Genomic DNA, 24241 nt, shown 5'->3' with positions numbered 1-24241 from the left:
CAAGAATATTAAAATGGAATTGTGTTTGTAATGGTGTTATTATTTGTTATTATTTAAAAAACGAAAATGATCAAAAGACAAACAACAATATACTTTAACACGACATAGCAAACTGAAGACTGAGCAATACAAACCCCACCAAAAACTAGGGGTGATCTCAGGTACTCTTGGAGGGTAAGCAGATCCTGCTCCACATGTGACCTAGCTCCTTCTTGTTTTTCGGAAAATTCAGTGACGTCACCTTCGAGGAAAAGAGGACGGGATTAAAGTTGTAACAATTGGCACATATATGTCGTCATCTGTGAAACAGATATTCCATAACAGTCAACCAAGCTGTAAAATTTTCCTAGCCCTTGTTTAATAAGCTACATTTCTAGTACAAACATAGTATGCAACCCTGTATAAAGGAAATCATTATTAGAAACCCAAGGTCTGGAATACTGTATCAGCTGGGAAATATATAACAATCATCTTTCTTTGTTGTGAAGTTTTGATCTCAACCGATCCTCAATTCTTAGATTTAAGTCATGATATGAAGCAGACTATTATAAGTAAAAGGAAAATTATATTTGGTAAATCGGATCCTTGAAGGGTCTTCGTGCCCTTGAGAAAAGTTCACCTGACCATGACCTCATTTCAATGATCAAGGTTTTGTTTTGTGGTCATATACTATAAACAACAGATCAACCGTATTTAGTCATGTTAGTGTATTGAATGATTGTTAGTCGTACATGTCCATATGGCAGTGTTCATTTAACCTTGACTATGAAGCAATAAGTCAAGTTTATTTGGTGTATGCAATTAATTGATTGATGTGTAGGTGTTAATGCCACTTTCAGCACTATTGGTTATTTCGTGGCGGCCAATTTTTATTGGTGAAGGAAGTTCGGGAGAGCCGACCTTCGACAGGGAAACTGGCAAGCCTCGTCAATCAAGATAGGAATCGCACGCACCTGCCACGTGAGGGTTCGAACTCACACCTTACTGTTGACAGGCTAGTGATACAGTAGTTGAACTAATAAGACCACTCGACCACCGAGGCCACCGGCTTGGTGTATAAAATGTAAGTGGGTTGTACATGTTCGTCTGGCAGTGGTCATCTGACTTTGACCTTATTTTCATGATTCATGCATTAAAATGTTACGTTGTCGTGGTTTAGTCGGTTTATTGGACACTATAAGCAGCAAGTCAACAATATTTTTTGTATGAAAATATGATTCAATGTCTGAAATGAACACCCATTCATGGTTTAATAGGCCAACAATATTTGTTGAATGAATAAAATTGAGAATGGAAATGGGGAATGTGTCAAAGAGACAACAACCCGACCATAGAACAGACAACAGCAGAAGGTCACCAACAGGTCTTCAATGCAGCGAGAAATTCCCGCACCCGGAGGCGTCCTTCAGCTGGCCACTAAACAAATATATATACTAGTTCAGTGATAATGAACGCCATACTAAACTCCAAAATGTACACAAGAAACTAAAATTAAATATAATACAAGACTAACAAAGGCTAGAGGATCCTGACTTGGGACAGACGCAAAAATGCGGCAGGGTTAAACATGTTTATGAGATCTCAACCCTCCCCCTATACCTCTAGCCAATGTAGAAAAGTAAACGCATAAAAATACGCACATTAAAATTCAGTTCAAGAGAAGTCCGAGTCTGATGTCAGAAGATGTAACCAAAGAAAATTAACAAAATGACAAAAATACATAAATAACAACAGACTACTAGCAGTTAACTGACATGCCAGCTCCAGACTTCAATTAAACTGATTGAAAGATTATGTCTTCATCATATGAATATCAGGCACAATCCTTCCCGTTAGGGGTTTAGTATCATACCATCATAACATATATGAGAAGAACATAACCCGTGTCATGCCAACAACTGGTTTTTAAATAAATGTGTTTAGTGCCGATGCAAAGACCCTATAAGTGAATCAATATTAACGCCAAAATATGCAATCTTTAATGACCTGACAACAGTATCGTAACTATATCCCTTCTTAATAAGTCTATTTAAAGGTTTTGTAAGCTTCAGAGGTGAATACTGACATTTTTGTGCTTTATAAAGAATATTTCCATAAAAAATTGGATGTGAAATACCTGAACGTATAAGAAGTCTGCATGTTGAGCTATATTTACGAATGATGTCCTTATACCGATGATAAAATTTAGTAAATGTTTTGACTAGTTTGTGATATCGAAAACCCTGGTGTAATCATTTTTCAGTAATACATAAATTTCTCTCGTTAAAATCTAAAACATTGTTACATACACGAGCGAATCGTACAAGTTGATATATAAACACCGTAAGATGGTGACAAGGGAACGTCACCATCTAAAAATGGATAATTAACGATAGGAAATGAAAAATCATCTCTTTTATCATATATTTTAGTATTAAGCTTTCCATTAATGATATAGATATCAAGATCGAGGAAAGGGCAGTGGTCATTGTTAGTATTAGCTTTATTTAAAGTAAGTTCAACAGGATAAATTTCTTTAGTATACATACTGAAGTCGTCATTATTGAGAGCAAAAATATCATCCAAATATCTAAAAGTATTATTAAATTTGTGTATCAGATGTTGTTTCGATGGGTCTTTGCTGATTTTTGTCATAAATTGTAACTCATAGCAATACAAAAAAAGGTCCGCAATAAGTGGTGCACAGTTAGTCCCCATTGGAATTCCGATAACCTGACGATATACGGAATCTCCAAAGCGAACAAAAATGTTATCTAGTAAAAATTCAAGGGCATATATAGTATCAAAGCATGTCCAATTGACATAGTTTTTTTGTTTATTGCTACTAAAAAATGACCTAAAAGAGTTTGAACATATATATTCACATTCTGACTTTTTAAATGCCCATTTAATTAGTGTGTGAATTTTTTCTTAATGAGAATGTGAGGCAATGTGGTATATAGGGTAGAAAAATCAAAACTTTGAACAGATTCAAAATCACCAATATATGCATGTAATTTATCAAGTACTTCCAACGAGTTCTTGACACTCCAAAAGTAATTAATTCCACTATTTTCGAAGGCCTTATTTGAACAATTTATTATCAGGTTTTTGATTGTACCAAGTGTACTGGTAAGAAGAATAGACAATTTAGTAGTGGAACAATGGCTTGAAGACGAAATAAATCTATATTAATGACTGCAAGGTGTACTTGTCAGGCTCACAGGGTTAATCAGACCTTGACCTCATTTTCATGGTTCATTGGTTAATCTTTAGTTTTCATGATTTGAGTATTTAGGTCCGTTCCTCAGACGCTATGCAATAAGTCAACTATATTTGGCTTCTGGAAATATCAACGATTATAAGGCGTACATGTCCGTCTGACATGGTTCATCTGACCTATACCTCATCTTCATACATAGTTCATAAAGTTTTAGTTTTAGATCCGTTTCTCAGATAGTATACAGCTATACGATCGTTCTGAACATGCTTGAAATACTTGCAACTGGACGCAAAGTAGCCAACAATGAAACAATATAGCTATAAATATTTACATGGATCATTGTTAATTTTGATAGTATGTGACACATTGTTGTAGTAAAACCCTTATTTTAAGAATTTTCAACATTAATTCAGTCAAGCATGATCAATAAAGCAGGCAAGTTATTTCAGCATGTGCACTCTTGTCTTTATATTTTCAAGGAATCTGACGGCAATGTCTCTGTTGCATCCATTTAAAACTTGTCTAGTCTAAAAAGTTATTTAAAACCACATATATACATTTCTTTTAGCATATATACCAGTCAGTCCTTAAGGGGCATCATCCCAAGATGTCAACCACATTTTAGATACCATACTGCTGCTATCTTACTCGCTGTTAATTGACAGGGGAAGGAATGTAGACATACTGAAATTCCTGTGTTAGACAATTCTATAATTCTTTATTCAATTATATATATATACAAGAGGCTCTCGAGAGCCTGAATCGCTCACCTGTATTTCAGAGGAGAAGATTTTTAAATGTTAGCAAACTTGATGAACAAATTGTGTAAAATTGTCTTTAAAGGGCAATAACTCCTTAAGGGGTCAATTGACAATTTTGGTCAGATTAACTTTTTTGTAGATCTTACTTTGCTGAACATTATTGCAGCTTACAGTTTATATCTATCTATAATAATATTCAAGATAATAACAAAAAACTGCAAAATTTTGTTAAAACTTCCAATTTGGTGGCAGAAACCCAACAATGGGTTGTTCGATTCGTCTGATAATTTCAGGGCCGATAGATCTTGACCAATTGAACAATTTTACCCCTATCAGATTTGCTCTTAAAGCTTTAGTTTTTGAGATATAAGCCAAAAACTGCATTTGACCCTTATGTTCTATTTTTAGCCATGGCGGCCATGTTTGTCGATGGATCAAAACTTCGGATACATATTATAAACAAGATACCCTAAGGAACATTTACTTAAAGTTTGAAGGTAATTGGCTCAGTAGTTTCAGAGGAGAAGATTTTTAAATGTTAGCAAACTTGCTGAACAAATTGTGTAAAATTGTCTTTAAAGGGCAATAACTCCTTAAGGGGTCAATATACAATTATGGTCTTATTAACTATTTTGTAGATCTTACTTTGCTGAACATTATTGCTGTTTACAGTTTATATCTATCTATAATAATATTCAAGATAACAAAAAACTGCCAAATTTCCTTAAAACTACCAATTTAGTGGCAGAAACCCAACAATGGGTTGTTCGATTCGTCTGAAAATTTCAGGGCTGATAGATCTTGACCAATTGAACAATTTTACCCCATGTCAAATTTGCTCTAAAAGCTTTAGTTTTTAAGATATAAGCCAAAAACTGCATTTGACCCCTATGTTCTATTTTTAGCCATGGTGGCCATGTTTGTCGATGGATCAAAACTTCGGATACAGTTTATAAACTAGATACCCTAAGGAACATTTAGTTAAAGTTTGAAGGTATTTGGCCCAGTAGTTTCAGAGGAGAAGATTTTTGAAATAGTTTACGACGACAGACGACGACGACAGACGACGGACGACGAAGGACGCCAAGTGATGGCATAAGCTCACATTGGGCCCGAAGGGCCCCGGTGAGCTAATAATATAACACTGATATCAGCCACGCTTGCATTGTGTTGTAGTATCTTAGGGTATGAAAACTGAAAAAAAGGAACGGAGGCCAGTTTACCACTGGGGACTTAAACGTTTGGCATGAGTTTTGCGAGTTGAGTTAAATTTTTGTTTTGCTAGTTCATGTTAATAGGCGGCCCCAGTGGCATAGAAGCCTCCACAAATGATCATGTACGAACGCCTTAAATACCTAACGGGAAATTCTAATATCCTACTTTCGCTTTCAGATATTTAAATATTAAAATAATATACATGGTAATAAATGAAAATAATTGATTAAACAAATGAAAAATAGTGTAAATAAGATAAAGAAGTGTCGTTCAAAGCAATAGCTGATTAGATTTAAAACGTATTGACCAAATAAATGTAAAAACGTAAAACATATTATATTCTTTACATGAACGGGAAGTAATCATAACATTACTCTGTTTTAAATACCGGCATGCAAAGTCAATTGTAATATATCATCATGTTCAGTTGCATCAAGCCAAATTTTTTAGTTTCATGTTAAGCATGATACAATAACAAGCTTAAAACTGTAAAAAATTTTTTACTTTGCCCCTGGTTACCATGGTTACATCTTACAAGTCGTAATACAGATTTTTTGCATAGTTACATATATGGCAGTGCCGCACACATTTTATAAATACACAAATTTTAACCATTTATGTATATCTTTTAAAGTCTTTACACAATTTATTTCCGTGAAATTAAAATGTATTCTAGATAATTGTCACGTGTACGATGTGGGAGTCCCAGGTACGATATACTATCCACATCAATACACATGACAGGGGCGGATCCAGCCATTTTTTAAAAGGGGGGGGGGGGGGGGTTCCAACTATATGTTCCCATTCAAATGCATTGATCGTCCAAAAAAAAGGGGGGTTCCAACAACCCCCGGAATAGATGTGCAGTATACTGACATGGATTTTTCTTTTTCAGTGTGGTCACTGGATATAACTTTTATGATTTATACTTTATATGATGACTTTTATGTATGTTCTAATATTACTGTATATTCTAATTAACATAACCAGAGCGAGCAAAGTGAGAAAGATTTGTATGAAAGTGTGAATGATCGTGTTAAATTTTGAAATGGGCGAAATTAAGGGCCCTGTGATTAGGATATAAAGAATTTGAATTTGAATTTGAATTTGAATTTGAATTTGAATTATAACTAGGATTTCCCGTAACAGTGGCGGATCCAGGGTCATCTGGAATAACGCACCCCCCCCCCCCTTTCCCCCCTAATTCAAAAATCCTTGATCCGCCCCTGCATACAATTCTCACTGTAATAGACTATTATTATGGATTATTCGCAAAAAAAGTAAATAAGTAAGAAATATTGATTTGGTTTTTATTTCATCAAAAGCTTTTAATCGGCAATCATCGGATGAATCCACTATTCTATTTATCTCCTTTACAGGCACTTGTCTTTGAAAATTTGTTTACCTATAAACCTTACTAGTATAACACTGTAAGTTGATTTTTTGAAATAAACATGAAAAGATTTAGACAGTCTTGAATTTCAATTTTTGAAGTATTCTAGTATGCTAACATGTATGATCATATATTTTGTTATTGAATTATAACTTATCCATCTTTAATCGTAAAATGTTAAAAGTTTTTTTTTTATTTGTAGATACTAGTACCAGGCTGAGACGGTACGTTTCGTCTTAATGAGATTCAGGAGTCCGGCATGGCGCTCGAAAAAATAGCTGGTAGGACAAATTAAATATACGACAGTGGTGTAGCTTCCATTGAGGCAATGATGCAACCCTCACTAAATTTTTACCTAGAAGAAAGACAAAAGAATGTGCAATTAGTATTTTGAAGTATAGGATGGTTCTACCATTTACACAAGTATGTCTCCCTTTAAGCTTCAGACGGATTGAAATAATTAAGTAGATACATATATCTTGTTTTAGCAAAGAACAAATACTTTATAAAAACAAATAAAACAAGAATATTTGTAAAACTAGCATAATTAGATGCTAAAATTTATTGACAACATACTTGTTACTTTGAAGGACGTGTTATTCTATAGAAAGTTAACTTGACATTCTTTTTAGAACAACCATATTGAACAACTGTGCTCCTAGTCTTGCCGACTTATTTCTTTTATTCGTATGATGCAGACTTCATACAGAGGAAGAATGGAAAAGAAGCTAGCATTAACCTTAACGTTCCCCTATGTACATGCTGTTATCTCACTGAATAACTGAAGTTTGGTAACAATGTTAAGCTTATCTCAAGTTTCCTTTGAACTTGAAATAAAGGATACCATATATACAGTTAGGTCGGCATAATATCTTTATTTGCATCTAGAAATTGGCCGACCGGGTGAGAACTAAACTTTACGACAAAAGAGAAGATTTCAATTTTCCCATTGTAAATCTTCCGATTTTATATTGAAACATTCGTTGACGCCTGAATATAGAGTATGCCTCCTGGTTGAAACGATGTTCCACATTTTTATGCCCCGCCTACGATAATAGTAGGGGCATTATGTTTTCTGGTCTGTTCGTCCGTCCATTCGTCCGTCTGTCCCGTGTCAGGTTAAAGTTTTTGGTGAAGTTGAAGTCCAATCAACTTGAAACTTAGTACACATGTTCCCTAAGATATGATCTTTCTAATTTTAAGTTTTGACCCCAATTTCACGGTCCACTGAACATAGAAAATGATAGTGCGAGTAGGGCATCCGTGTACTATGGACACACTCTTGATTGATACCTATAATGATAACCATGATAGAGTATTACTGGTTTCCAATGAAACTGCTGATTCAAGGGTTCTTAATGATCCTTAATGATGAATTAGTATAGTTATCACTTGATGTACTTAGGGACAGGACAATTTTTCCCTCCCCCTTTTCCACAAAAATCTATAGACTATATATCTATTATCAGTGACGGATGTGGATAGTACACTAGCAATTGATAGTAAATAGTAAAAAAATGTTATTTCTATCATATTTATGTAAGTATACCACAGAAAAACACGAAAATAATTGAAAACAAGAAAATATTGGTTTTTGAAAAGGGGGAGGACAAAATAATTTTTTCTGTCCCCAAATACCTGTGATATAAACTGATTCCAATCATGGACATGGAGGTTGGAACGTCACTCTTAATTTGACATTATACATTTTCAGAGTGTGTAAATTGATTATAATCATATAGACTTAATAAGTTAAACTTGATGTTGGTGTTCCCTATTGAAAGGAGTTAAACACAACAACAACAAGAACTAAAGTGAAAGTAGATGGGGATTTCTGGAAAATCACATTCCACCACAACATCATGGAAAACGATTTACGAGAAAGAATCAAATTCTTGTTGCCAGAGTTTCAAAAATTTCTAAAGCCAACAGATGTGCTTTTCCATATACAGGGCTTGTCAGGTGCAACTATGCTATATTATGACAATCCATACTAAAAAAAATAACATTTACACACTCATTTAATTTGTTTACATTGACATTGTACCTCATTGTATGCGTTTTAGTTTTACCAGAATATATATTTAGTTTTATTTTATAAAGATATAAAACAGTTATTTGCATTAGGCATGTATTGGCCATGACGTTATAATAATTTTGTCAATATTTATGTTAAGTTTAACTTTGTCCAAAGTTCACATTTCTAAAGGAAGCTCACTCTGTATTGGGACAATATCAAGTTGTTTTTTTATTTGTTTTTCAAAAATACATTACATTGACTTTATATTAGGGAAGTGATCTGGACTTGAATAGCTACTGCTCAATCAGAAATGATATTTAAATATTTTAGGGTAGGCATGAAAATTTAAGGTTGGTTAAGGGTCGGGCAGGAAACACACTAATTATATTTTTGTTTTGGCCTCATTTGCATCAATACTATAATATGTTCAAAGTAAAAATAACAAAACAAGAGATAAACTTCTTGTATTAATGGGGGGCCTCGGTGGCTGAGTGGTCTAAGTAGTTACTTAGCTGTAATCACTAGCCAGTCAGCACTGAGGTTGTGAGGTCGAACCCCGCTCGTGCGGGTGCACTCTACTCCAATCTTAATTGACTAGGATTGTCAGTTTTCCTATCGAAGGTCGGTGGTTTTCTGCGGGCACTCTGTCTTCCTCCACCACTAGAAACTGGCCGCCATGAAATTAAGCCCAAAAGCTGTGCTTAAAAGTGGCGTTAAAACACCAAAAATCAATCAATCAATCTTGTATTAATGTTAAAATGTATAAAAAACATAATCACTGGAAATGCAATAATCAGCACCTGGGTTATAGTAGTTTAATCTTTTATTTTAATTTTCAGTGGAGCTCCAAGAAAAAATTTGTGAAAATGAAAAAAGAAGTCGAACAGAAGCTGTTGCATTACTGATAAATGCAGTCTCTGTAAATGAAAACTTGACAGAGAAATTTGTAGTGGCTTTATCTGATGGAGGTAAGGTTGAAGATCTGACTACATCTTGCTCTCGAAAAAATACTCATTCTCAAATTATGTTTAAAAAATGATATCCATGTATAAGTATAATATGCATTCCAAATTGTTACCTTAGATTTTATAATTATGATAAAAGCATAGTTTTTGTAAAAAAATGGTAAATTTATATAGGTAAACATCTGTTTTTGCTATGATTTCAATGCATATTGATATGAGGATATAATTTGTTAATTCCAATAAGATTCCCTGTGTAAAAAATTATTGGTCACCCACCATAATACATAGGGTTAATAGATTTTAACAAAACTTATGGTTATTAAGAACACATCCTGAATTAATTGCTGGCAATTATAGGCAGCCGTTTGACCTTCAACAATGAGAAAAACCAATATCGTATAGTCAGATATAAAACGCACCGACATGAAGAATGTGAAGCAATTCAATTGAGAAACTAATGGCCTAATTTATAACTAAACAGTTTACAAAAAAAAACATATGACACATCAACCATGATGACAACCACTGGCACTGAACTACAGGTTCATGACTTGGTGCCAGACTCTCACCCTAACCTGGGACAGTACAACATTAGAACAAACTATAAAAATCAGTTGAAAAGGGCTTAACTCATCGCATCGAATCAAGCAGTAAGAAGTTTTATGGTACTTCCATTTAAGCTGGTATGTTGTTAGATCCTAAAACACATATGTTTATGTGAGTAAGATTTTCTTTTTATAAAAAATCATAGAATATGAGTAGAGCCAGTAACCCCAAAAAACGGTCCTGTAGAGGTGCATTTTTAGCTCACCTTTCCAAAGGAAATGTGAGCTTTTGCCATCACTTGGCATCCGTCGTCATCGTCCGTCCGTTGTAAACTATTTCGAACATCTTCTCCTCTGAAACTACAGAACCAATTCCAACCAAACTTAAGCTGAATAAAGTTTGTGTTTTATTTTCTGTTTTGTCAAAAAACATGGCCACCATGGCTAAAAATAGAACATAGGGGTAAAATGCAGTTTTTGGCTTATATCTCAAAAACTAAAGCATTTAGAGCAAATCTGACAAGGGTAAAAATGTTCTTTAGGTGAAGTTCTATCAGCCCTGAAATTTTCAGATGAATCTAACAACCCATTTTTGGGTTGCTGCCACTAAATTGGTAATTTTAAGGAAATTTTGCAGTTTTCGGTTATTATCTTGAATATTATTATAGATAAAGATAAACTGTAAACAGCAAAAATGTTCAGCAAAGTAAGATCTACAAATAACTTTTATTATTAACAAAATTGTCAATTGACCCCTTCAGGAGTTATTGCCCTTTAAGGAAAATTTTACACAATTTGTTTACCATGTTTTCTAACTTTAAAAAATCTTCTCCTCTGAAACTAATGAACCAAATTAAACCAAAATGAGTTTCAGAGTATCTAGTATAAATTTTGTATTTTATTTCTTTGTACGTCAAGAAACATAGCCACTATGGCTAAAATGGAACATAGGGGTAAAATGCATTTTTTTGCTTTTGAAGAAAATATGACAGATACAAAGGACATTTAAATGGCATTTTTAAGCCACTCCTTAATATATATCGAAAAGCAAAAATAATCATTGATGAAAGATTAAGCAAAAAATTACAGGTGAGCAATTCAGGCTCTTGAGAGCCTCTTGTTAAAACTTCAATTGTTCGAGTAAATTTTCTGTGTATGTATTGCTTAATGTATTATTTTTGAAAGTATGGTAAGAGAAAATGTATGTCTGCTTCATATATTATAAATATATGAGCCTAATAGGAATAGATTTCATTTCAGTTCATTTTTCTAGAAATTCATTATCTTTTTTTTTACCTTATTTCATGATTTCATATGTGGCGACACCCCTCGCCCATTGAAATTTTGGTTGAAAAGTAAAGACTATAGTTTATTTGAAATATTTCAGCGAAAATATTTGTGGGCGAGGGGTGGCGCGCGGGGGCGCCACTTAATTTTTCAGAAAACTGACAAAAATTTCATCAATTTATTCCAAAAATCAGGTGTTCACAAATTCACCTACATTTATGACGTCAGAAATACATCACTAATGACATAATAGGTCAAAAATCTTTTATAACTGAAACAATTGAACATTTTAACATAATATATATGTCTTCATATAATTTTCACAACATCGTCGCAGTTAAAATTAACATCAGTTTTTTAGGGCCAAAATTATGAGTTAGTGAACCAACTCCTTCGTATCTCATGAATGATAATAAAGTAACAGTATCTCTTTTTGTTATTATTTTGTTTCAGGTTATCAAAGATTCATCGATCTTATAAATAAAGAATATCCAGACAGGGGAGACAAGTTTTGCCAGGACTACTATGAATTTTTGATTTGTTATATGAAGGGAGACCTCCTTGAAAGGATAGAACCATTAGATATCTGTGGGTTTTTATACCAGAATAAATGCCTTGAACTGAGTGATATGGAGGCAATAAGATCAGAATGCAATTCTAATGGAAAATTTCAAGCATTTCAAGAACTATTTTTCATGATGCAAAGAAGAAGGGATAATTGGCCAGGTCTGTTTATGGAAGCTTTAAAAGAATCAGGAAGAGAAGATTTAAAAGCTAAGATGGATCCAGGAGCAACACCAGGTATTGTAAAGAAAATTTATGCATATTTAACTTCAATGGATTAAATCTTTTTTTTTAGCCTACCTGACCATGATGGCTAGGTGAGCTAATGCCATCACTTGGTTCCCATCCTATTTTTGTTGGCCTGTTGTTAATATTTCAAAAATGTTCTCCTCTGTGAAACCACAAAGCTAAATGTTTTGAAATTTGGCAGTACTGATGAAGAAAAATCAAACAACCCATTTTAGAGTTTTTACCCCTGAAATGTCAATTTCTACCAAATTTCCCAGTATTTGGCTATTATCTTGAAAACTATTATAGATACAGAGAATCTTAAAACGGAAAAAATTTCCAGCTTGATAATCTACAAAATTTCCTAGTTTATTAGAGTTAGTACCATTCCATATAAAAATAAGGAGATATGATATGATTAACAATGATTTATACCCAGGAGAGTTGAATAGACATGGATGTAAGCAAGTATAGGTCAGTGTTTGCCTTTCAACAAAGACCCATACCCTATAGTCAGCTTTAAAAAGGTCCAACATGACAAAATGTGAAACAATTTAAACAGGAAAACCAAAGACATGATTTATGACAAAACAATTAATGGAAAACAAATATGGCAGACAGAAAACAATAACAGTCAATGAATAATAGACTCATGACTTGGGACAGGCAATTATTTAACCATCATTCGTCATTTTCACCGTTTACGAAACTAGTTTCAAAATGACAACTGTATTTCTGATCAATTTCGTCACTTAAATTTGTAAAAGCAGAGAAAATAAATTTGAACAAATATCTACAAAATAAATAGTCTGAGAAAAGCATGAAATAGCTTGCAATGCCAAAAAATTAAGTAAATAGTTAAACAGGATGTAGGACCATAAGTTATATGGTTTGCTTCTGACCCCCTACAGATCCATAGAGGGTTAGTAAAATCCATAGGGGTCAGTAGTGAACCGTATAACGAATTTATGGCACAAGGGACTTTTCCTGCTAAGTTAAGTATAAAAATAAACAATGAAATACAAAAACTTTTATCGATGACGTCACCATTAATAGTATATGTGACGCCATGAAACCCATATGAAATCTATTGACCCCATACGGATACATAGGGGTCACCACGTGACAGCGTTAAACCAATCATAACGTCACAATTTATCCGGGGTGCGATAGATATTCATAACTTTTTAGCAATACATATTTCATGTATTTAGTTATGTTAAATTTATCAAAAACAAAATCAATGTTAGTACCGATAAAAACAATATCCAGAGATCTTACTAGGGTGTTAAATTTTTATAACCATTAGGAATAAGTTTATTCATAGGATCAATCGATCTCAATTCATCACATTGCATTCGAAAACAGTCACGTCTCAGTCCTTACAGCTGAAAGGACATGCTGGATCAGCTCCTAATTATCCGTTAACTACGACATGTTACGCTGCTCAGATGGTTCAACGACAAACTAGTTTATGAGGCTCCCGTACAGTAAACCCGCGTCAGCAACAGTCTGAAACCCATTGTGGATGGGTGAGTGTCATATGCTGCCCAGACGTCTGAGGGCTATGTGTATAGTAGTCATCTACTACTGAGTCAATGATTCATCTACCAGCAACACATCTCAAGGTTTGCAGGCTGCCCAGCTGATCAACCTGGCCCTGAAAGCAGCCGTTGTGGAGTCCATTCTACAAAGAAACATCAAAATAGTAAAAAACCAAACCAAAACAACTCAGGTAAACCAAGATGGCCGCCTACCAAAATGGCGCCTTCCACCTGTTCCTGACCACCTGCAACAGAAAATATTTAATGCTCAACAATCGCCTCCTGGCATGAGCCGACCGTGTGAGGGCTGTATAGCCAGTCAAGGTCATTAAAAACTCCCATCATCATCATATTCATAGGAACAATGAGTTTATATGGACTGTTACAAATTACTTGCTCTATAAACAACATCACAGTAAAAATTAGGATTTTGATGTGAGGTACAGCTAAACTTCCATTTACCAAATCTTTGTATATATGAATGAATTTAGTAAAAGTTTTAGGTAATTTGTGGTAACAAAATCCCTGACAGTCATACATACTCAGACTACATTCCTTGAATAGTCACTACAGAAATTGACATAATAAACCAGTTAAGAAATATATTACACATCTGAAGAGGAGGCTAAAAGTTTGCTGTATAAAACTGAAATATCTATGAAAGTCACAAAATTATTGATATTAATATTCTTGGTTTTCAGAAGAACTTGAGAGGACTGGTGTTACAGTTGGTCTACAGCAAAATCAAGATGTACCTATCACAGAAAGTAAAAAGTCTATTAAACATGATATATGATATACAACTTCCATTGACTACTACAGAAGCACGTGTACATTTGAAAGTCTCATGACACATAGTTCATTTTTCATTGCATAGTTTGTAACATTTATTTCTTGAATTGTTCTGTATTTTATGTTTACCTGAATGTAATCATAAATGCTTCATCTCTTCTAGCATGTCTCTTTTATACTCTAAAGTAATTTTGTTATTTAACTGGATGTTTAAAAGTTTTGTCTCGCCTATGACGAAAGTCGTGGAAAGTGAGACATAGGTATTGTAATTCCGGTGACTGTAGCAGCAATGGTGGCGGAGGATGCGTCAACAATTGTTAAGTTTTCTGCTTAAGTCAGTTTGATAGGAGCTACTTGTGTTAGATCAATGATATTTTGTATAAAGTGTCATTACTATCAGTACATATCAGTTTGATGGCTATTTCCAAGCCCTGCCACCCAGGTCACGGTCCAGAGACTTTCAGTTAATAAGCAATTTTCAATGTTAAGTTTTCTTCTTAAGTTTATAGTTTGATAGAAACTACTTGTGATAGATTAATGATGTTTTCTATAAAGTTGCATTACTATCAGTGCATATCAGTTTGACAACTATTTTGAGGCCCTGCCCCCTAGGTTATGGTCCAGGGACTTCGAATTGTTGCAATGTTGCTGTCCATCAGATTGGGTTTTTTTTATATTTTCTACAGATAGGCAAGACATATCTCTGTGTCAACAGTTTATTTTTTTTATGCACCATTTAAAATCAGAATCTTGATGACTAGTGAAGCCAGCATATATAAGTATTTATAAAGCCATGCCTAACCATGATAACATGCCTGTGGAAAGGATTTTGACTTGTTCAGTTTTTACAAAATTACTCGTTATTGAACTAATAGTCTATCTGGTTTGAAATTTTCTGTGTAGTGTGTAGGATTTGTCTGTTGAACTCCTCTTACAATTTACACGACAGTAACTTTATATTTTTAAAGTTATTTTACATACATGTACAGGTAAATGCAGGTTGAAAGAATTTTAGATTTTCTTTAATTTTTTCACAAAATTATCATGCAGTTGCTGAACTTCTTCAAATTTTCCATATAGGCTACAGGGTGTATCAGTCAAAAGGTCCTAAAGTTTACAAGCACGTACCTTTTTAACTTTGCTAAACATTTGTAAATACAGTATATGAAGATGTCTATAATGTCTATGATGGAAAACATTTATATTTTCATTAATTTTTCATAAAATTTGTAAAGGCAGACCTGCTAACATCATTGTGTTTATTGTAGGGTCGTTTTGAAGTTTAGGTGTAAATTACAATTACTATTAGGAAAGATTTTAACAAATCTCCAATAAGAAGGACAGTCAAGTTTACATCCGTCTACCAATCATAAAGAATTTTTTTGTCCCCCGCGAACACGTTGCAGGGGACATAGAAATACCGGGCGTCCGTCCGGTCTTATTAGCGCTCTCACGTGTACAGTTCTTGCCAGATTTTTATGAAAATTATATCATAGGTTTATATCAGCAATGTCTTGGACAAGTTCGAAAATCAGTGCCGATCAATTTTTTTTATGGAAAATTGCATTGTTAGTGCTCTCATGTGTACAATTCTTGCCAGAATTTTATATCATAGGTTTATATCAGCAATATCTTTGACACTTTCGAAAGTAAGTGCTGATCAAATATTTTTTAACTAGTTATGCCCTTGGAAAAATTAATTATAACGGAAATCGCATTGAATTTGCTCTGAAGCCTTCATTTCTCTAAGATATTTATAAAAAAAATTTAAGAACAAAAAAAAAAGGTTTTTTTTTAGTTATTGCCCTTGGATAGATAAAATCTGTGCAACACTAGGGACATTGGAACTCTGTTCTTTTATTTTCTCAAAAATTACGTTTTTTTTTAAAGGGGCATTAGCTACGAGATATAAAAAAAAATAAAATATGATTTATTTTTGTTCAATCAATAATGAAAGTGAAAAAGTGAAATAAGAGTTCGCTTTTAGCAGCCCGTTTAGTTCAATTTTGTCAAAATAAGCTAAGCAACATCGCTGAAGAATTATTCACTTCCAAGTGAATATTATTCGAACTCATTGAATCCATATTCATGTGACCTTCAATATAACCCATTAGCTAGAGATTGGTTACGCTTGTATTAGTCGTGTTCAGCCATTAAAAGGAAAAGAATGTCAACATTGAAAGTGAAACAAGACTGAACCATTCCTTGACTGATTCGATCCACAAAAAATCATTCTTATACAGGTAAAAAACGATGATTAACTTATTTTTTTAACCTTTAACATGAAATCAAACAGACCTAGAAAAGTCCAATGCAAGAGGTCGTTATCTATTTATACTTATGTTTATGTTTATATCGGCAGTCTTCGGAGGTCATCTCAATGGTTAATTAGATGGAGTCTTGACTAAAATACATACGAAATGCTGATATATATTATTGAGTCCGTGCATTATTAATTGTTTATTTCAGACTTATTGTAATTTGGATATACGTTTTAGTATGTTATAAATCAAATATGAGAATTTGAGTCAAATCGGTGAACATGAATTTGACAGCTTATGCCCCTTTAATACATTGTATATTATTAATTTATTTTTCAGTTTATACTAGAGTCTCTGATGACCAAACAGCTGTAAAAAGGGTATGTGTTTATCTTAGACAAATTTTTATAGTGTAAGAGTATACAAAAGAGAGGGGAAAGATACCAAAGTATATGTCCATTGTCCTTGACCTCATTTTCATGGTTCAGGGACTGCTTGAAAAGTGTTTTTTTTGTTTGTTTGTAATATGAATTTCTCACTTATTATGATTAATAGAATAACTATATTCGGTACCATATATGGGTTCCTTAAAAGTTCTACATGTCCTTCAGACAGGATTCACCTGACCTCGACCTCATTTCATGGATCAGTGATCAAGGTTAAGTTTATGTGGTCAAGTCCATATCTCAGATACTATAAGTAACAGGTCAACTATATTTGGTGTATGGAATGATTATAACATGAACATGTCTGACTGGCAGGTTTCGTCTGACTTTGACCTCATTTTCATGGTTCATTGGTCAATGTTAATTTTTTTCTGATTTGGTCCTTTTATTAGATACTATAAGCAATAGGTCAACTATATTTGATGTATAGAATGACTCCAATGTGTTAATGTCCTTCTGGCAAGATTCATCATTTTCATGGTTCATTAGTCTATGTAAAGTTTTCATGGTTATTTTTCGTTTTTGAGATACTGCAGACCTGCCAACTTTTGAAAATCTCCGTGGGATTTAGTGCGTGACCAGATTTTTAAGGGTTAACATTTTTGCGGCGTTTCTGTGTGCACTGTTTTATACTCTTGAAATAGTCTCATGTCTCTTCTTTTTTTCCTTTTGGTATACTGATGATGAGCTAACAAGCCTTGATTTCTTTTATTTGCATGATTCTTGTACTTATTAATTGGCAAAATAACTACAGAATAGAGAAAAATGGCCTAATAAAATAAAGGATCCAAAATGAAGACCCCCCTTTTCCCCCTCCAAAGACCTTTTTATCTTTCCACCATGCCTCAAAAGACCTTAACATCAATATCCTAAAGTTAGAAGGATGGAGACAGATCTTGAGTTAGTTATCAGTATTGAGAAAATGGATAAAATTTGAGTTATCTTTCTTGGTATTCAAAGGTGCTCCTACCAGCAGAGGCTTATACACAGTAGAAGTGAATACAATATGGCGTTGAATTTAAATCGGAACTGATCAGAACTGGACAGAAACACATCTGATTACAAAAATTTTTCAAGGACTTCAAGATAAACGATGTTTCATAATGAGTTCATTACAGTTTTCGTCTTTCAGTTGATTATGTTTTTGTCATGATACTACGGTAAACTTTGCAAATTGTGATCGTATGATAAATTGATTAAAATTGAAATGCCAACTGACCGATTCTATTTACAAACTAATTAATTTTGAGGATCATTATGACCCATCGGAAAAGCAGATTACCTGTAACAACAGATTATGACACCTGTTGTGACTGTTGATTAACTTGCGGTCGTAAACTTGTCATAAATATGTCGCCAGGTAAAATTATAGATTTATAGAAATTGATCAGAAAAACTTCAAAATCGGTAATCAACAATTATTGCGGGTAGATTTTGTGAAAATCGGGATTTTGACTTGTTTTCAATCCCGATATCAGGATTCGGGTTGAGGCATGAAAATCGGGATGATATCCCTATAATCGGGATAGTTGGCAGGTCTGATACTGTAAGCAATAGGTCAACTAAATTTAGTGTATGAAATGATTGCATGGCCGTGCACATGTTGTCTGTCATGGTTCATCTGACCTTGATCTCATTTCCCTGGGCCATTGGTCAATTTTCAATTTTCTAAACTAGGTCTGTTTCTGGTATACCATAATCAATAGGTTAACTATATTTGGTGTTTGGTATGATTTTAAGGTGTACATGTCTATCTGGCAGAATTCATCTGACCTTATTTACAAAGATCATTGGTAATGTTAATATTTTATTTGAAAATTATATTAAAACTTTTATATTACACACTTTCAACATAAACTCAATCTTGATAAGTAATTAAGCAGGCAAGACATTTCAGCATATGCACTCTTGTCTATCATTAGATGTAAATAATACATGTAGAAAATCTAATATTACATAAAAATAACCACTTCAATATTCACACAGCCCACCAGCCAATCAGGATACACAACTAATTAATGAAGTATGAATCAAAGGAGATGTTTGGTATACATATCTGAGACAGCAACCAACTGACACAAAAAAACAAAAGGAATTGATTATTCTAGAGTGGAATGATTTTCACCCAATTCTTTCTACGAAAGATTTGTAAAACGGATGTTGATTTAATTAAAAAAGAATTTGTTAAATACTACATTGCTATAAGTTCCTTGATACAATAGAAAATTTTACTTAGATGATTTCTGAACTCAGTGATTTGAATCAAGGCTAATGACTAAAAATATATATAAAAAGAAAAAAGCCATGCTTATGTTATTATCGTTACTTATAGGTTGTTACACCAGTACATGACAATGATGATGAAGAGGAGCTATCAGAACAACTAAGTGCTGTAGGTCTGGCTGAAGATGGAGATAAAGCTGGACTGGATTCTGATTATGAAGATGAAAAATATACGAAAGAAGGTAACAGTCCATCATTTGAATCCGGTATTAAAACTTTGACTTTTTCTACGGTGGAAATTCATTTTATGTAATGACTTTTTGATATCTGAAAATTTTGTTTTTAACTGTTTTGTTTTGTTAATTTAACTCTTGAACATTATATTGGATTAGCTACAGGATACTAAAATTAAGTGGAATAATTTGAATTTCATTATTCCAATTATAGTGTGTATTTTATTGAGAATAATCATGTAATGTTCGATATTTCATCTAGAATTTAACTGTATGATGTGTTTAGTTATTTTTTTTGTAATCTGTCCCTTATCATTTTTCCTTGGTCAGTGGTTGGTTAACTTAACAATTGAATGCATCACAAAAAATAAATATAGGAAAATACTATCAAGTTTAAATTGATCTAAACTAAATGTACTGTCAGACTTTATATGTAATTTAAAAATTTATTTTCATGACCACAGTATTACTTTGTATAGACAATTGAAATAAGTGGATTAATTAAGAGGTAACTGCATTGTACAATGTATTTGAATCAGTAGTTTTACTGTTGCAAATTGAGTAACAGATATTTGCAACAGTAAAACTACCGATGGACATCCGCAAAGCTTTAAATGCAAACAGTTATCTCTACTCTAATGCAAAATAAACAAATCATTCAATTTTAGTCATTATTTCGTTGTAAAATTTTAATTAAACGAAAATTCCGCGAAATCATGTTATCTTCTTTGGCACCTAAACTAGGTGATGTCATAGGTATGCTTTCAGTGTCAGAAGTAAACAACGGGCATTTTCTGGTTTCTTGTCCACCTCAGAATGTAATAAAATTTGAAAAAAAGATTTCTTGGTGAAAATTTGAGTTTTTTTGCTTATTATTTGAAAAATCACAGGTTGCACTCTGTAAATTCAGCTATTTCACAAACCACACCTCTTTTGGGGAGATATATAATATTCATAGATATTTTGTTTTGTTTACGTACTGGTTCCCAGATATGATCTCAATGTTTAATCTCATAGATACATAACTTTGGAATGTTACCAGTATAAGTACACATGGATAGTGGCGAAATTGAATTCTGAGGAAGACCCAAAGTGAAGGGAAGGGTATTACAGAATTCTAGTATAAGTTTAAACTCTTAGAAATTCGGGGCATATAAATGTTGAAAATATGCCACACAGCCCTATGTTTTGACCTTTGAATAAAAAAGTAGTGCATATAAACTTTCCATTCTAGGATATATTTTTTTACGATATTTCATAGTAAAAGTGGCACGGTTTTAGCCATAAAGGGAGTTCCTATGGGAAATTGCATTGTCTATATTTACAGAAGTGCAACCTACATGTCAATACATTCTGACATGCAAATATTGCCTTCCCTTAGTTACAGACAGGGAGATAGAGAATTTTACGCTGATTGTCATCCAATCAGAACCATTGATACAAAATAATTGCATTAGAATTATATTTTTTCAGGTACTGAAAAAGAGTTTTCTAAGCCAAAGAAGATCATGTTACGTGATTATCAACTTGAATTGGCAGAAAAAGCTTTGACTGGTAAAAACACTGTGATATGTGCTGATACTGGTTCTGGTAAAACCTGGGTGGCTCTACATATAGTGCAGGAGCATATTGACAAACTTAAGCTTAAAAAAGGTAGCGTAAAATTGTCAGTAAGATGAAATATTAAGTTTTATGAAGCTTGCCACAAGAAATTCAATAGGCAAGGTAGGATCTGTTTGCCAATGAGAATTAAAGTTCAATCAACAATATTTTGAATTGGTAATTAGTTAACTTTAATTCGAATAAGTCAATGAAATTTGAAGCATAAACTTAAGTACATCTAGTTTCCAATGAGTATGATTAATTGGTGTCTTCATTCATGGTTAATTGTAATACACAGAGTGGATGGCATATACTGAAAAGCCCTTGTCCATCTGTCCTTTTGTTCATATTTTTCATTACACATTTCTCAGTTTCTGTATTAATTAAGAAATAATATGATATGTCAAATTGGTCTTGAACTTTAAAAGGTAAGCTTTTACCTTGGAAGTGATTTTTAGAACTGCAGGGCAGTCACTTCCTGTTTGACAATACTTTGCATTTTTATTATAACCACAAGACATAGATTGTTTTTCCCTACATATTGCTCAGCTTCTGTAATATGGAAAATTTGATATTTTGTCTGATTTAATGTACCATGTAAGCCATTTTAAGATGGAAATCAACGGCTGTTGACAATACTTTGAATATTTGTTGTAAAAAGAGTGCAATGAGGCAATTTTCCACTAAAGACCAAATGACATAAAAGATAGCAACTATAGGTCACCGTTCCACCTTCAACATGTTAAGTTGTTCTGTGTAAGACATTTTCAGATCTGCAGGGAACTAACTTCCTGTTTGACAATATTTTGAATTTAACTATGCACACCGAGCATGCATTTTTTTGTAAATATCTTAAAACAAGTGGTGGTATATTTATCATGATTTTCTGACTATAAGAAGATATTTTTTTTCCATAATTTTGCAGCCTCATCTTATACTCTAGATTGACCTATATAAGACTGTTCCTGAAGTCCAGTTTTAAGATAAAAAGACTTTTCACAGTATTTTTTAAATGATAAAAGCAGAAAGCATTTTATTTTTTCATAACTTTTTTTTGTTTCAATGTCAAAATTGAAATCACCATCCGTTAGTCCTTTTCTTCTTTGGTAGACTGTTCACAGCTTGACTGGACATATGGTATGTGACCATTTATCAAATATAAAATATTGAAACATCTTATCGGTAGATGAATTAGATGAATTATGTATTCCTCTATTATTTTACACATACACCTGAAAAACTGTCCAATGCTTACACTTTGGGATCAAGCAAACATTTGTTATCCCTCACAGCTTTTTGTGAAAAAAGTTATGAAGTTATACTTTTCTTGTAAGATTGATTTTTGTGCAAAGTCCTACGTATACTGATGTATGATTTTTTGTTTATATAAACTTTAAACACATAACACTAATTTGAATCATGTCTATTACAGAATCACCAAAAGTTGCATTTATGGCAAGAACCAACCCATTAGTACAACAGCAGTACACATTATTTAAATATTTCCTTGGAGAGAAAATGGTAAGTTACTAGTACTTTGTCTGAAATTCTCAAAAACTTATATTGATTAAAGAGATACATGGAATCAATAAATTTCATCATAATTGCAGTTTTGAAGGGCTGGTGTAGCTATGGAAAGAATGCATTTTGTGGACACTTTGTTCAGCCATTCCTAAATGCATGGAGTTAAAAACTTGAAATTAACCGGAGATAAGATATTTTCGCAAAAATAATCATTTCAAAATGATAATGATCAAAGTCAGTCATGTCATTTTAACCAATTGTACTGGTTGAAAAACAATGTCTTATTACACAGCATTATTGAGTATCTTAAAACAGACAAAAAGCTAGAATGAATTGTACATTAAATTTGATTCTTAAAAATGTTATGCTGGTTTGAACCTGCTTCAGGTGCTTGAATCAATCACTTTGTTTCTTTAACTTTACAGGTATATATTATCAACAAAGATGAGAAGACAACAGTTCCTCTGAAGAAACTAATGGAAATTTATGATGTATTTTTCTTCACCCCACAAATTCTTATTAACAACATAGAAAAAGGAGACACAAGAATACCACAATTCACACTTTTGATCTTAGATGAGTGCCATCATACAGCTAAAGGGGAACCCTACAACAACCTAATGAGAAAATATATAAAAACTAAGCATAGGAATGAAAATATTCCTTTACCACAGGTAAATATTTGCAGTCATACCATGTATGATAAATTTGATGTTCAATTTAATTCATACAACCAGTGTTCGCAGTTAATTCATATGTAGCCACTTTTCAAAGATTAAATACCATTATTTGGTATAGAAGGGAAAATCATTCAGAAGACAAGATTAGTAATAGACAATAACAAGAACTGGTATTAAGTAAATTTCATGTCAAAATTGGCACATTAGTGAACCTTTTGTATTTGATAAATAAGAGGAGTTAGAGACCCAGTTTTTCATGCTGAAACTCTCTTTTTGAAACCTTTCTATGTAAGAAGAGTATTTCCAATCAGACTTTCTGTTAAAGAATACTGAAGAAAACTTTGTCAGTAACTGGCACTCTATGAGTAGGAGTTGTTACCAGTAATGATAAACCTCAGGTTGCTTTATTATTTGCAAAATAAAGTAAATTTTAATTCATTTATACCAGTATTGGATAACTTACAAAAATTGAATCTCATCAGATTTGAAACTTTAAAGAACTACTTCTGAAGTCTTACCATTGTGTCTTGTTTAGATTGTTGGATTAACTGCTTCAATAGGAGTTGGGGCAGCTACCACAGAAGATGGTGCCATAACTCACATGATCAAGATCTTCAGTAACTTAGATGTGCATGAAATCTCCACTGTGGAGAGAAATAAAGAAGAGATGAAGAAATTTGTGGCTATTCCAACAGAAGGTATACATTTGAAAAAAAAATAATAAGGTATTTGATTTGATTGTCTGGTTGAAGGAGT

The 24241-nt window shown here is 33.1% G+C and overlaps 1 protein-coding gene across 3 annotated transcripts in view; it reads left to right on the top strand.

Moving 5' to 3' along the window:
• LOC127734782 (interferon-induced helicase C domain-containing protein 1-like) overlaps positions 1-24241 on the top strand; it is a 76473-nt gene that overhangs the window by 38623 nt on the left and 13609 nt on the right. For 2 of the 3 annotated variants that reach the window (XR_007997761.1, XM_052244787.1), the window contains exons 2-10: positions 9431-9559; positions 11842-12189; positions 14426-14491; positions 17117-17157; positions 19556-19688; positions 21153-21332; positions 22714-22802; positions 23231-23479; positions 24021-24183. Coding sequence is in view for 2 of the 3 variants with exons in the window: in XM_052244787.1 (XP_052100747.1) it covers positions 9431-9559; positions 11842-12189; positions 14426-14491; positions 17117-17157; positions 19556-19688; positions 21153-21332; positions 22714-22802; positions 23231-23479; positions 24021-24183 (1398 nt within the window). In the remaining variant the exon portion in view is untranslated. Of the gene's footprint in view, positions 1-8381; positions 8534-9430; positions 9560-11841; positions 12190-14425; positions 14492-17116; positions 17158-19555; positions 19689-21152; positions 21333-22713; positions 22803-23230; positions 23480-24020; positions 24184-24241 lie in introns of those variants that run through there. The other variant, XM_052244788.1, reaches the window with a different exon arrangement.

The sequence above is a fragment of the Mytilus californianus genome, unplaced genomic scaffold, assembly GCF_021869535.1.
Source record: "Mytilus californianus isolate M0D057914Y unplaced genomic scaffold, xbMytCali1.0.p SCAF_3, whole genome shotgun sequence".
NCBI classification, from domain to species: Eukaryota; Metazoa; Mollusca; class Bivalvia; order Mytilida; family Mytilidae; genus Mytilus; species Mytilus californianus.
Note: the sequence above shows the minus strand (reverse complement) of the source record. Positions and strands in the feature narration are given on the sequence as shown.